This window comes from Haliotis rufescens, unplaced genomic scaffold (genome assembly GCF_023055435.1).
Source record: "Haliotis rufescens isolate VD_foot unplaced genomic scaffold, xgHalRufe1.0.p SCAF_1, whole genome shotgun sequence".
Lineage (NCBI taxonomy): Eukaryota > Metazoa > Mollusca > Gastropoda > Lepetellida > Haliotidae > Haliotis > Haliotis rufescens.
The window spans coordinates 36,630,124-36,642,926 of record NW_025963779.1 but is presented as its reverse complement, the minus strand read 5'-3'; the positions used below and the strand labels follow the sequence as shown (position 1 = coordinate 36,642,926).

The 12,803-nt window shown below is 47.8% G+C and overlaps 1 protein-coding gene across 1 annotated transcript in view; it reads left to right on the top strand.

Annotated features, from left to right (window-relative positions):
* The window catches only part of LOC124135690 (tetratricopeptide repeat protein 37-like), a 68,261-nt gene that overhangs the window by 37,874 nt on the left and 17,584 nt on the right, over nt 1-12,803 (top strand). Inside the window, exons 24-27 of the mRNA XM_048395808.1 lie at nt 8,115-8,201; nt 8,443-8,651; nt 9,866-9,927; nt 10,279-10,335. Coding sequence (XP_048251765.1) covers nt 8,115-8,201; nt 8,443-8,651; nt 9,866-9,927; nt 10,279-10,335 — 415 coding nt within the window. The remainder of the gene's footprint in view (nt 1-8,114; nt 8,202-8,442; nt 8,652-9,865; nt 9,928-10,278; nt 10,336-12,803) is intronic.

The window sequence follows — 12,803 nt, the reverse complement described above, 5'->3', positions numbered from 1 at the left end:
TTTACAGCTTCCTCCAGTGATGTGTTATATCTCTGTTAGTCTACAGCTTCCTCCAGTGATGTGTTATATCTCTGTTAGTCTGCAGCTTCCTCCAGTGATGTGTTATATCTCTGTTAGTCTGCAGCTTCCTCCAGTGATGTGTAATATCTCTGTTAGTCTACAGCTTCCTCCAGTGATGTGTTATATCTCTGTTAGTCTACAGCTTCCTCCAGTGATGTGTTATATCTCTGTTAGTCTGCAGCTTCCTCCAGTGATGTGTTATATCTCTGTTAGTCTACAGCTTCCTCCAGTGATGTGTTATATCTCTGTTAGTCTACAGCTTCCTCCAGTGATGTGTTATATCTCTGTTAGTCTACAGCTTTCTCCAGTGATGTGTTATATCTCTGTTAGTCTGCAGCTTCCTCCAGTGATGTGTTATATCTCTGTTAGTCTACAGCTTCCTCCAGTGATGTGTTGTATCTCTGTTAGTCTACAGCTTCCTCCAGTGATGTGTTATATCTCTGTTAGTCTACAGCTTCCTCCAGTGATGTGTTATATCTCTGTTAGTCTACAGCTTCCTCCAGTGATGTGTTATATCTCTGTTAGTCTACAGCTTCCTCCAGTGATGTGTTATATCTCTGTTAGTCTACAGCTTCCTCCAGTGATGTGTTATATCTCTGTTAGTCTACAGCTTCCTCCAGTGATGTGTTATATCTCTGTTAGTCTACAGCTTTCTCCAGTGATGTGTAATATCTCTGTTAGTCTACAGCTTCCTCCAGTGATGTGTTATATCTCTGTTAGTCTACAGCTTCCTCCAGTGATGTGTTATATCTCTGTTAGTCTACAGCTTCCTCCAGTGATGTGTTATATCTCTGTTAGTCTACAGCTTCCTCCAGTGATGTGTTATATCTCTGTTAGTCTACAGCTTCCTCCAGTGATGTGTTATATCTCTGTTAGTCTACAGCTTTCTCAAGTGATGTGTTATATCTCTGTTAGTCTACAGCTTTCTCCAGTGATGTGTTATATCTCTGTTAGTCTACAGCTTTCTCAAGTGATGTGTTATATCTCTGTTAGTCTACAGCTTCCTCCAGTGATGTGTTATATCTCTGTTAGTCTACAGCTTTCTCCAGTGATGTGTTATATCTCTGTTAGTCTACAGCTTTCTCAAGTGATGTGTTATATCTCTGTTAGTCTACAGCTTCCTCCAGTGATGTGTTATATCTCTGTTAGTCTACAGCTTCCTCCAGTGATGTGTTATATCTCTGTTAGTCTACAGCTTCCTCCAGTGATGTGTTATATCTCTGTTAGTCTGCAGCTTCCTCCAGTGATGTGTTATATCTCTGTTAGTCTACAGCTTCCTCCAGTGATGTGTTATATCTCTGTTAGTCTACAGCTTTCTCAAGTGATGTGTTATATCTCTGTTAGTCTACAGCTTTCTCCAGTGATGTGTTATATCTCTGTTAGTCTACAGCTTTCTCAAGTGATGTGTTATATCTCTGTTAGTCTACAGCTTCCTCCAGTGATGTGTTATATCTCTGTTAGTCTACAGCTTTCTCCAGTGATGTGTTATATCTCTGTAAGTCTACAGCTTCCTCCAGTGATGTGTAATTACATTAAGTAATACGTTACCACTGTTATACCGAGGCTGTTGTCTCCCACAACTGCTGCTATAGCGAAATCTACCACAGAGATCTCAATTACCTCATGCAGCACGTGCGTAGCCACCCAGCTGCCATGTGACACCCTTCACTCTTGTCTCCTTCGTCTGCTTAGCAAGACGTGTTTTCTCCTGCTGAAGCGTTCCTTGAAGATTTGGTGATATTTATTATAGTTTATTCTCTAATAAACTGTGCTTTTATGGGGCGTTGCGGTAGCTACGCTTGGTTATAATTTTCCCGCCCTTTTTTCTATATACTTGCGGGGTTCGCGTATGCACGTTGTGTTTTACGTTTCCCCTGTTCTTGTATGTTTTGGGGGTTAACATAACTTATTTCTTTAATAAAAGTTATATGTGTATGTTATATGTTCACATTGCTCGTTTATTTTCTTGTGAAAATGTTCGTTTGAGAATCATTGTGGTGCGTGCGTTGTAACCATGTTTTGTTCTTTGTTTATAGCAAACAATCAATGTCTGACATGGATATGTCCCCAGTATCCACCCCCTCTACCCCTGCTCCTCGGAGTTGTGGGGTGTGCAGAAAGTTTTTGTCGTCCCGGGATCCCCACGATCGTTGCCCGCGGTGCAGGGTTCCTTGCGGGGACACCCGGTGCATCCTGTGCGAAGGTCTGGGGCCTGCGGAGTTTGAGCGGTACCGGCTGTACGTACAGTCCGTCTCCACCCCTGTGGTGGCCGGTTCGTCCGGTCGGGGTCCCCGTGCGGGTACCACCTCCTCGGCTGCGGCGGATCCCCTTGCGGCCCTCGGGCTGTCTGGGGATTCCGTCGCCGCATTGTTGTCGAAACTTGTGGTCTCCAAGCTGGCGGCCTTATCGCAAGATAGGCCGCTGGCTGTTCCGTCCCCGGCCTCTTCAGTGGCCGCGGGGTCGGACGCGGGGTCCACCGGTAAAGCGGCGGATCTCTTGGCGGCCCGTGTGCTGTCCGGGGATTCCGTCGCTGCATTACTTGCATAACTTGTGGACTCCAAGCTGGCGGCCTTATCTCAGGATAGGCCGCTGGCTGTTCCGTCCCCGGCCACTTCGGTGGCCGCGGGGTCGGACGCGGGGTCCACCGGTACGGCGGCGGCTCCCGTGGTCACCGGTCCTTCCCCCGAACCGTTGCTCCCGCTATCGGTTTAGGACCGCGTGGCCATGGTTTATGTCCTCTTTGAGGACATGCCCCGGCCGGTACCGCGGGGAATCCACGACTGTGGGTTCCTCCGAGGTATACGATGAGTCTTCCGACACGGCTTTCCCCGCATCAACCTTGCTGCGCGGTTTCAAGCCTTCCTTGGAGAACGCCTTCGCGGCGGCCTCCGGTCGGGGTCTCCCGTTGCCTCCGATGTCGTGGAGAAAGGGTTTCTTCCCGGTACATGACCTTGCCTTTCCCGAGGCTGGTCCTACCGCGGAGGCCCATGTTGAGCGGTTGGGTGTCCGTGCCCCACCGGCTGCTACGGTAACGCAAGCTACCTTGCACCAGCTGGACGCCCTCGCTCGGCACTCCATGTCTCACGGAGACACTTACTTGGCTGCAGCGGCCCGTCTGGCTGGGGCGCCCATCTAAAGGGGGAGGTGAGCTCGGGGCTGTGGTGCGTAGACGAACTAGGTCTTCACATCACTTGTCTCGAGTTCAAGGCAGTGATCAACGCAGTCAATCACTGGAAGCATCGTCTCGTCGACGCCCGGCTCATGCTGGCGACCGACAACACGACGGTAGTGTCCTATGTGAACAAACTGGGGGGAACCCACAGTCACTCGCTACTCGATCTCACGTTCGAGTTTTACGCTCTGGTGGACAGTGTACCGTGCCAGATACGCGCCCGTCACATCCCAGGTGTGCGGAACGTACTGGCCGATGCTCTATCGAGGCCTCAGGATCCGAGCCCCACAGAGTGGATGCTGAACCCAGTAGTGTTTCAGTGGCTGTGCGAACGTTTGGGTCGTCCGATGGTCGACCTGTTCGCAACGCGGTTCAACAATCAACTCCCGTTGTTTGTATCACCAGTCCCGGACCCGAGGGCCATCGATCACGATGCTCTCGCGTTAGACTGGACGGGCTTGGTCGCTTATGCTTACCCGCCGACAGCGTTGATACCACACATTCTAAGCCGGCTCCGAGGAGTTCGCTGTCGAATGTTACTGATCGCGCCCATGTGGCCGAACAGATCGTGGTACCCCGACTTGCTGACCCAGGTCACGCAGTCGCCACTTCCACTGCCTGTGAGACCGGATCTCTTGATCCACCCTCACACCCGTCAGCTTCATCCAAACGCAGGGCAGTTCAATCTGCACGCGTGGATGTTGTCACCGAGCGTCTGAGGAGTAAAGTTTTTTCTCGCCGGGCGTCTCGGGCATACGTTAGTATGCATCGTGATTCTACCCAGAAGGTGTATAATGCACGTTGGGTTATTTTCACGAAGTGGTGTTGTAAACATCACATTCATTCGCCAGATAAGGTATCTGTGCAGGATATTGCTCGTTTCATGTCTCACTTGCGAGAGACCCGGAAACTCTCCGGGGGTTCCATTGCCAACTATGTCTCGTCCGTTGCTACGGTACGGGACGTTGCTATGGGTACTAGTCTCTCCAAAGAGCCGGTGATACGGGGTATTATCAAGGGTTTCAAACAGCACGATCTTAAGAAGGGCCGCCTTCGGGCACCGGCCTTGGATCTTTCCCTAGTGTTGCAATCACTTACAGAAGCTCCGTATGAACCCTTGCATAGTGCTTCGTTCCGGCATGTGACTTGGAAAACAGCATTTCTCCTCTCCTTTGCCACGGCGCCACCTGTATCCGAAATTCATGCACTCGATGTCGCCAAGGTACGATTCGATAGGGGTGACGAAGGAGCGGTCCGCCTGGGCCTGCTCATGGGCTTCGTCGCCAAGAATCAGAGAGTCGGGCAAACGGAGAGAGAATTCACTGTAAGATCACTCAAAGAAATCTTACATCCTGCTGATACTGAGGACAGAGCGCTGTGTCCGGTTAGGGCCCTTAAGTATTATCTTAAGGCTTCGAATGAACGTAGACAAGGGCGTGACCGTCTGTTCATATCGTGTAACCCTAATCGCACGGTTGACGTAACTCGCAACTCGATTGCGTTGTGGCTTCGTTCTGTCATCAATCTGGCGTACCGGTCTCGGGGGTTACCTGTAGCGGGGTCAAACCCGCACGAGATCAGGGCGCTAGCGGCAACATTTGCCCTACACTCGAATATCTCTGTTCGCAGAATATTACGAGGTTGTTACTGGCGTTCTGACTCGGTTTTTGCCAATCATTACCTCAAACAGGTCGCTGATGCCGTCGTGGAGAGTGTGCACCGTCTTGGCCCGCGGATCGCGGCGCAAGCGGGCACCTAAGGGGTGTGCCAAGCGCAATTCCGAACTCCTCAGGCGTCTGACCTTGCACGGTGGTCAATCTGGGTCGACTCCAATGTTCCCACTGCCGTGGGTACAGGAGTTGGGGTCCCGCAAACCAGCGCACTCACACCACAGGTGAGGGCCGCTTTTTGTGTGCTTTGTCCTTATTTGTATTTTGACAATTATGTCTTTAATTGTCTGTCGTGTATCCCAACCTTGTGATGCATGCTTACAAATACTGGAATTAGGTCACGCGCCTAATGCATACTTTAAGTAGGCTTGCTCTGGGATATACGGTCTGAATGAAATTAATTTCCCTCTTTTCGACTGTTTAACCTGATCTAAGATTAAGCTCACGCGGATACAGTGTTCTCATCCGCTGCGGCGATGAAATACCTATCCAGTGGGGCCGTTTGGAGTCACCAATCGTTTTGGCAATGACGATTGAGCCTTACGGTATGCGCTTGACAGTGCTTTGGTATTCCTATAGGGTAACGCCTAGCTAGGTGCATGCGCATCGAGTGCTTCCGCCTTGGTGTTTACTTCCGCTGGTCGGAAGGAACGCTAGCAGTCAGGATTCGGGTTGTAGGTGCTCCCCACCGCCTACTGTGGTAGTCAGCCTCGGTATAACAGTGGTAACGTATTACTTAATGTAATTTGTAGAATTTTCCTATTCGGAATATTCTATAAGTAATACGTTACCACTGGGCTGCTGCCCGCCCGTCCGTCCCCCGAGCACTTGCTCTCGCAGGAGACAAGAGTGAAGGGTGTCACATGGCAGCTGGGTGGCTACGCACGTGCTGCATGAGGTAATTGAGATCTCTGTGGTAGATTTCGCTATAGCAGCAGTTGTGGGAGACAACAGCCTCGGTATAACAGTGGTAACGTATTACTTATAGAATATTCCGAATAGGAAAATTCTACAAATATCTCTGTTAGTCTACAGCTTCCTCCAAGGATGTGTTATATCTCTGTTAGTCTGCAGCTTCCTCCAGTGATGTGTTATATCTCTGTTAGTCTACAGCTTCCTCCAGTGATGTGTTATATCTCTGTTAGTCTACAGCTTCCTCCGGTGATGTGTAATATCTCTGTTAGTCTGCAGCTTCCTCCGGTGATGTGTAATATCTCTGTTAGTCTACAGCTTCCTCAAGTGATGTGTTATATCTCTGTTAGTCTACAGCTTCCTCTAGTGATGTGTTATATCTCTGTTAGTCTACAGCTTTCTCCAGTGATGTGTTATATCTCTGTTAGTCTACAGCTTCCTCCAGTGATGTGTTATATCTCTGTTAGTCTACAGCTTTCTCCAGTGATGTGTTATATCTCTGTTAGTCTACAGCTTCCTCCAGTGATGTGTAATATCTCTGTTAGTATACAGCTTCCTCCAGTGATGTGTTATATCTCTGTTAGTCTACAGCTTCCTCCAGTGATGTGTTATATCTCTGTTAGTGTACAGCTTCCTCCAGTGATGTGTTATATCTCTGTTAGTCTACAGCTTCCTCCAGTGATGTGTTATATCTCTGTTAGTCTACAGCTTTCTCCAGTGATGTGTTATATCTCTGTTAGTCTACAGCTTCCTCCAGTGATGTGTTATATCTCTGTTAGTCTACAGCTTCCTCCAGTGATGTGTTATATCTCTGTTAGTCTACAGCTTTCTCCAGTGATGTGTTATATTTCTGTTAGTCTGCAGCTTCCTCCAGTGATGTGTTATATCTCTGTTAGTCTACAGCTTCCTCCAGTGATGTGTTATATCTCTGTTAGTCTACATCTTCCTCCAGTGATGTGTTATATCTCTGTTAGTCTACAGCTTCCTCCAGTGATGTGTTATATCTCTGTTAGTGTACAGCTTCCTCCAGTGATGTGTTATATCTCTGTTAGTCTACAGCTTCCTCCAGTGATGTGTTATATCTCTGTTAGTCTACAGCTTCCTCCAAGGATGTGTTATATGTCTGTTAGTCTGCAGCTTCCTCCAGTGATGTGTTATATCTCTGTTAGTCTACAGCTTTCTCCAGTGATGTGTTATATCTCTGTTAGTCTGCAGCTTCCTCCAGTGATGTGTTATATCTCTGTTAGTCTACATCTTCCTCCAGTGATGTGTTATATCTCTGTTAGTCTACAGCTTCCTCCAGTGATGTGTTATATCTCTGTTAGTCTACAGCTTCCTCCAAGGATGTGTTATATGTCTGTTAGTCTGCAGCTTCCTCCAGTGATGTGTTATATCTCTGTTAGTCTACAGCTTTCTCCAGTGATGTGTTATATCTCTGTTAGTCTACAGCTTTCTCAAGTGATGTGTTATATCTCTGTTAGTCTACAGCTTCCTCCAGTGATGTGTTATATCTCTGTTAGTCTACAGCTTCCTCCAGTGATGTGTTATATCTCTGTTAGTCTGCAGCTTCCTCCAGTGATGTGTTATATCTCTGTTAGTCTGCAGCTTCCTCCAGTGATGTGTAATATCTCTGTTAGTCTACAGCTTCTTCCAAAGATGTGTTATATCTCTGTTAGTCTGCAGCTTCCTCCAGTGATGTGTTATATCTCTGTTAGTCTACAGCTTCCTCCAGTGATGTGTTATATCTCTGTTAGTCTACAGCTTCCTCCGGTGATGTGTAATATCTCTGTTAGTCTGCAGCTTCCTCCGGTGATGTGTTATATCTCTGTGAGTCTGCAGCTTCATCCAGTGATGTGTTGTATCTCTATTAGTCTACAGCTTCCTCCAGTGATGTGTTATATCTCTGTTAGTCTACAGCTTCCTCCAGTGATGTGTTATATCTCTGTTAGTCTACAGCTTTCTCCAGTGATGTGTTATATCTCTGTTAGTCTACAGCTTTCTCCAGTGATGTGTTATATCTCTGTTAGTCTGCAGCTTCCTCCAGTGATGTGTTATATCTCTGTTAGTCTACAGCTTCCTCCAGTGATGTGTTATATCTCTGTTAGTCTACAGCTTTCTCCAGTGATGTGTTATATCTCTGTTAGTCTACAGCTTCCTCCAGTGATGTGTTATATCTCTGTTAGTCTGCAGCTTTCTCCAGTGATGTGTTATATCTCTGTTAGTCTGCAGCTTTCTCCAGTGATGTGTTATATCTCTGTTAGTCTACAGCTTTCTCCAGTGATGTGTTATATCTCTGTTAGTCTGCAGCTTCCTGCCAAGCTGGTCCAGCAGTCGTCCCAGGACATAGTGTCCCTGGGGAAGATGGAGGTCCTGCAGGTTGGAGCCAGGTAAGAAATACTTCTACAAGTTATGCTGCAGTAGAGGTTTTCTATGAATTATTTTTTGAAATTATCAAAGGATTCTGGTCTGCTAGATTCAGATGAAATTACAATGCAAGATATATGGACTTGCACCAGCTTACTCCACCTTCTTTGATAATGGGATTGTAATGATGTTGCAAGAGTTGTCCTACTTGATCACAGTACACACACCTACTGTTGGTCAGTACTTCTGTTGATCCTTCTGCAGGTGCTATGGTAGAGCCTTGAAGAGCATTCCAGAGAGTGCCTCTCTCTGGCATGACCTGGGGGTCAACTATTTCCACCAATCAGAGCTGTCCACATCAGCATCAGTAGAGCTATCCCAGAAAGCCATTCAGGCCCTGAAGAAAGCTATAAGTCTGGACCCCAACAACTTCCGCCACTGGAATGCCCTGGGGGTAGTGGTATGTGCCAAATGTGAGTAAGCCTGTCATACCTTGCCTGCTGACAATGGGTATGCAACAGAATAGGTCTTTACAAATATCGTGCTCCTTAATTACCTGTTTCTGTATAGAATGAAATTAAGAGTAACTTTTTACATTGGAAATCGGCAGGGGTTAATCGATTGATCAAATTATGGCTTGATTGTAGTTGTCCATGGCAGTGTGTCAATATATTGAGAGCAAGTTAAAATATCAATCGACCAATAGTCAACATTGGTGATTCACTACACTATCCATTCAACTTGATCCACAATCTCATTAAAATCCGATCTTAGTTCTCGCTATCGCTAAACAAAGATCTGAGGACATCCCATTACAGGTCATGTCAGAACAACCTTTCATCCAACCAATCAGAGCGTCGCTTACCAGATTGTGAAAGTGACAGTCGGAATGTGTTTTCTGATCATGCAGCCACGAAATATTTAACACGGGGTATACCGAATGACAGTTACGGGTTTTATGATTATATCCATACAATCTACGCCATCTATAAGCCATTCCTGAATGTTCTTCTTATCAGTTTTAACATTTTTAATCGAGAATACATCAAAATATGTTTCAAAAGTAGTCGCCAGTTGGAAACCAGTGTCGTAAAGCTCGAGAAAGCTGTCTTCTGATTGGCTAATGTCGATTTCTTGTCAGTCATTTGAACTCATTTCATTGGTTTGTCAAAATTAACGAAAGGTCGTTCTGACATGACCCGTAATGGGATGTCCTCAGATCTTTGTTTTGCTACCGCTAATGAGATTGACTTGATCCATGATATAAATGTGGGAAGGCACTGACACAACATTCTGGAATTAAGCTGATATTGGGCAGTAATGACTGCTGAACCTACGACCTGGCAGACATATTAGGGTTTCCTAAATGCAAGGAAATATATGTTGTAAGACAAAACAGCTGCTGACCAAGCTATATCGTAATATTACTGCAATGGTTGTACCTATGCTGCAGTAATACTGCAGTAGCGATTTAAACTGATTTTATCCCAATCTTATTGCAATAGTAAAAATGATGTTAATATTCACCCCAGGAAAGAGTTGGGTTTTGTTGAGATGTGTACTCTGAAACTGACTTGTTCATCACTTGTGTCTGCCTCACCCTTTTCTCCACACTGGAGCAGGATGTGATGTGTTTTGACTTTCCTCCCAGGAATATAATGATGCACTACTTGCTTGCTGTCCACAGACTGCTACAAGCCAGAGCTCGCCCAGCACTGCTTCATCAAGTCCATAGAAGTGGAGAGTAACGTACGTCTTACTGCTGGCACTGATATTCACTTGACACATCTTGTCAGTGAGCATTATTATCGGGAGGAAGCCCTGATAATTTATTCATCCCCTATTTCTACAACATCAATTACTTTTAGTGTATACATGTATGTGTAAATACAGGACTGGTCAGTTATGTTAGTTGTTTTAACCAGAGATTGGACCCCAGGGTGGACTTACACAGATATACCCCACTGCCCTGTCAGGGGTTGAGGTGACAGTAAACCTCTCACCCTGGTTCTCCCCAACCCAACTCTGGTACTGACCAGTCCAGAACAGGTGATAGTGTCAGTAACATACAGTGTTAGACCATGTCAGTTCTTGTTCCAGAACGTTGTTGCCTGGACCAACCTGGGAACATTGTACCTGAAGAATGATAATGTGCAAGTAAGTGTTAATCATCTATCAAGGTCAGTTTCAAATTGAACACATCTACTGAATATTTGTAATCCCCAAATCACTCATTCTCTTTCTGATTAAATCCTCCTTGGGGCACTTATTGCATTTTCCTTGCTCAAGAAAATCTACATGACATAGTTGTAACCATTTTCCTTAATAAAAAATGTTACCACACAAAAAACTTCGTTTTTGTATGATATACGACCACCCTTACGGGGCCTCACCCCCAACGGCGCCTCACGCCAGGGGGAGCAACTCTCACCCAAATCACTTTCCTTATGTCATCTGTAAGAGACAGACGTGTTGATTTTTCACACAAGACAAAAATAAGAGAAATCTGTCGTTCGACAAGAACCATGGCTGACCAAACTGTATGTATGGTACATTTCTTTCATTGCAAAGGCGTAATACCTCCCATTGTGAAGTTATAGAGTTGTAATAATACGCCACGTGCACGGTACCTTTGAATTCAAATGGCCGTAATGGCGTCCATATTTTTGTTCCACGGGCTGATACATGTAACACCAAGGCCATTAAGAAACGGCTTGGGGTTTTGTTATATCATACAGCATTGGTCTACAATTTTTTCCTTTACAAAACCCAAGGTGGTGTGTTAACTCATAAACTACACTTACCTTTTTTACGGGTTTTACACCTTAGCGCGTAACACGCCCTTTTGGTGTTATAATTATACTACGACATTGGCTATTAGTATCGCGTTACAAATCGCATTGTACATTACGCCTTTGCTTCTAGTTTCACAATTTATGCACGTATCTTCCCGATCTTTATATCGCACTGATACACGTTGACACCCTTCCCGCCCACCTCAGAAATTACGGTCTTGTTAGAGTAAAAACAAGACCTTCAAACTGTGTACGGGTTGTTCTAACGCTGCCTTATATGTCTGGCGGAGGACATTGCCTTTACTCCCCGGGGCCCCCAAAAAGAGACAAGTTGACTTGTTCCACTTTAAAGAGGTCTATTAAAGGCGGGGGTAGATATCAGATCTACTAAGACATCCCCCCCCCCCCCCCCTCCCCCTCCCCATCTAAAAAGGGTAAAAAAGCTGCCGAGATTGTCTCCCCCGCTCCCTCTCCGGGGGCCGGGGGAGAAGGCTCGAGGGTCCCCGTAGTAAGCACTGCACCCTCTCCTGCACTGTCTTTGGCAGACTTTTCTGCGTTTCTTAAGTCGTAGATGGCGTCGATGATGGAGGAGGTAAAGTCTCAGCTCCGAGAGGAGATGCGGACCGAGCCTTCCCCGTTGTCGGCGCCGGACGCGGCTTCGAGACCTTGTGATATGCCCGGCATCGGCCGAGGCAGGCCACTTGGTCTCGGGGACGATCTCAGACCGGGCTTCGGCGCCGGCTCGAGGTCGCTCCCCAGCGGAGGGGTGGCAGGCGCCGGCCCGTGCACTACCGACGCACAATTTTCCCTAGCGGAGCCAGACGCCTCTTCCGAGGCCGAGGCTTCCACTAGTGGATACCTAGCCCGGAGCCAGGTTGGTTCCCTTTGTCTCGGGGGCGATCCGAGACCGAGCTTCGGCTCCGGCTCGAGGTCGCTCCCCAGCGTAGTGGTGGCGGGCACCGGCCCGTGCACTACCGACGCACAATTTTCCCTAGCGGAGCCAGACGCCTCTTCTGAGGCCGAGGCTTCCACTAGTGGATACATAGCCCGGCGCCAGGTGGGTTCACTTGAACCCCTGGCACCTCGGCACCGGGACTCGGCCTCGGGCCGGGTGCAGAGACAAGTGCGGGACAGGATTGTCCAGGGGCCGGCGGTTGCCCCCCCTTTCCCGTGTGCGGTGCGGAGTTGAAGGCTGCTTACATATGCTTCGAGGAGCAATATCATAATGCATGCCAACAGCTCCGTGTGTCCGTACACTCCGCGTATCTGTCGGCTGTACAGAGGGAGTTAGCGGGAGAGGGGCCGGCCGACTCTTCGGAGTTGGCCGCGCAACTAACGGAAGTTCAGTTATCTTGCGAGGGACGCTATTCGTAGCTGTGCCTCGCAGATGATGTGCGCTGTTATGAGCATGCGCAGGCGGTGGATGTCGGTATCTAAATACTCGACTTACACACGCCAAGACCTACTTGCTTTGCCGTATAAGAGGGTGCCACCCTCTTCCCTGGGGCTCAGCAGGTGGTCCGAGAGGCTGCTCAATTGTATACTTCCATCAAAGACTCATAAGGCCTTGTTGGAGGTACCAAGCGTTAAAACCGCGTAAGCGGGCCTCTCCAATTGTCCCCTCCTACGCTAACGCACGGGTCAGACGTCCACACCTGCTTGGAAGCCGCCGCTTCCTTCAGGTATAAGGGCGCCGGGAGGAGCAAGAGAGGCACGGGCCGGGGCAAGGCAGCTGGTCGAGTCCAACAGCTTTTTCGCGGGGCTGGGAACGATGGGTTCCCATTAGCGCCCGAAGAGCCCCGGGTGAACCCACAGTCGCAAGTTATCGAA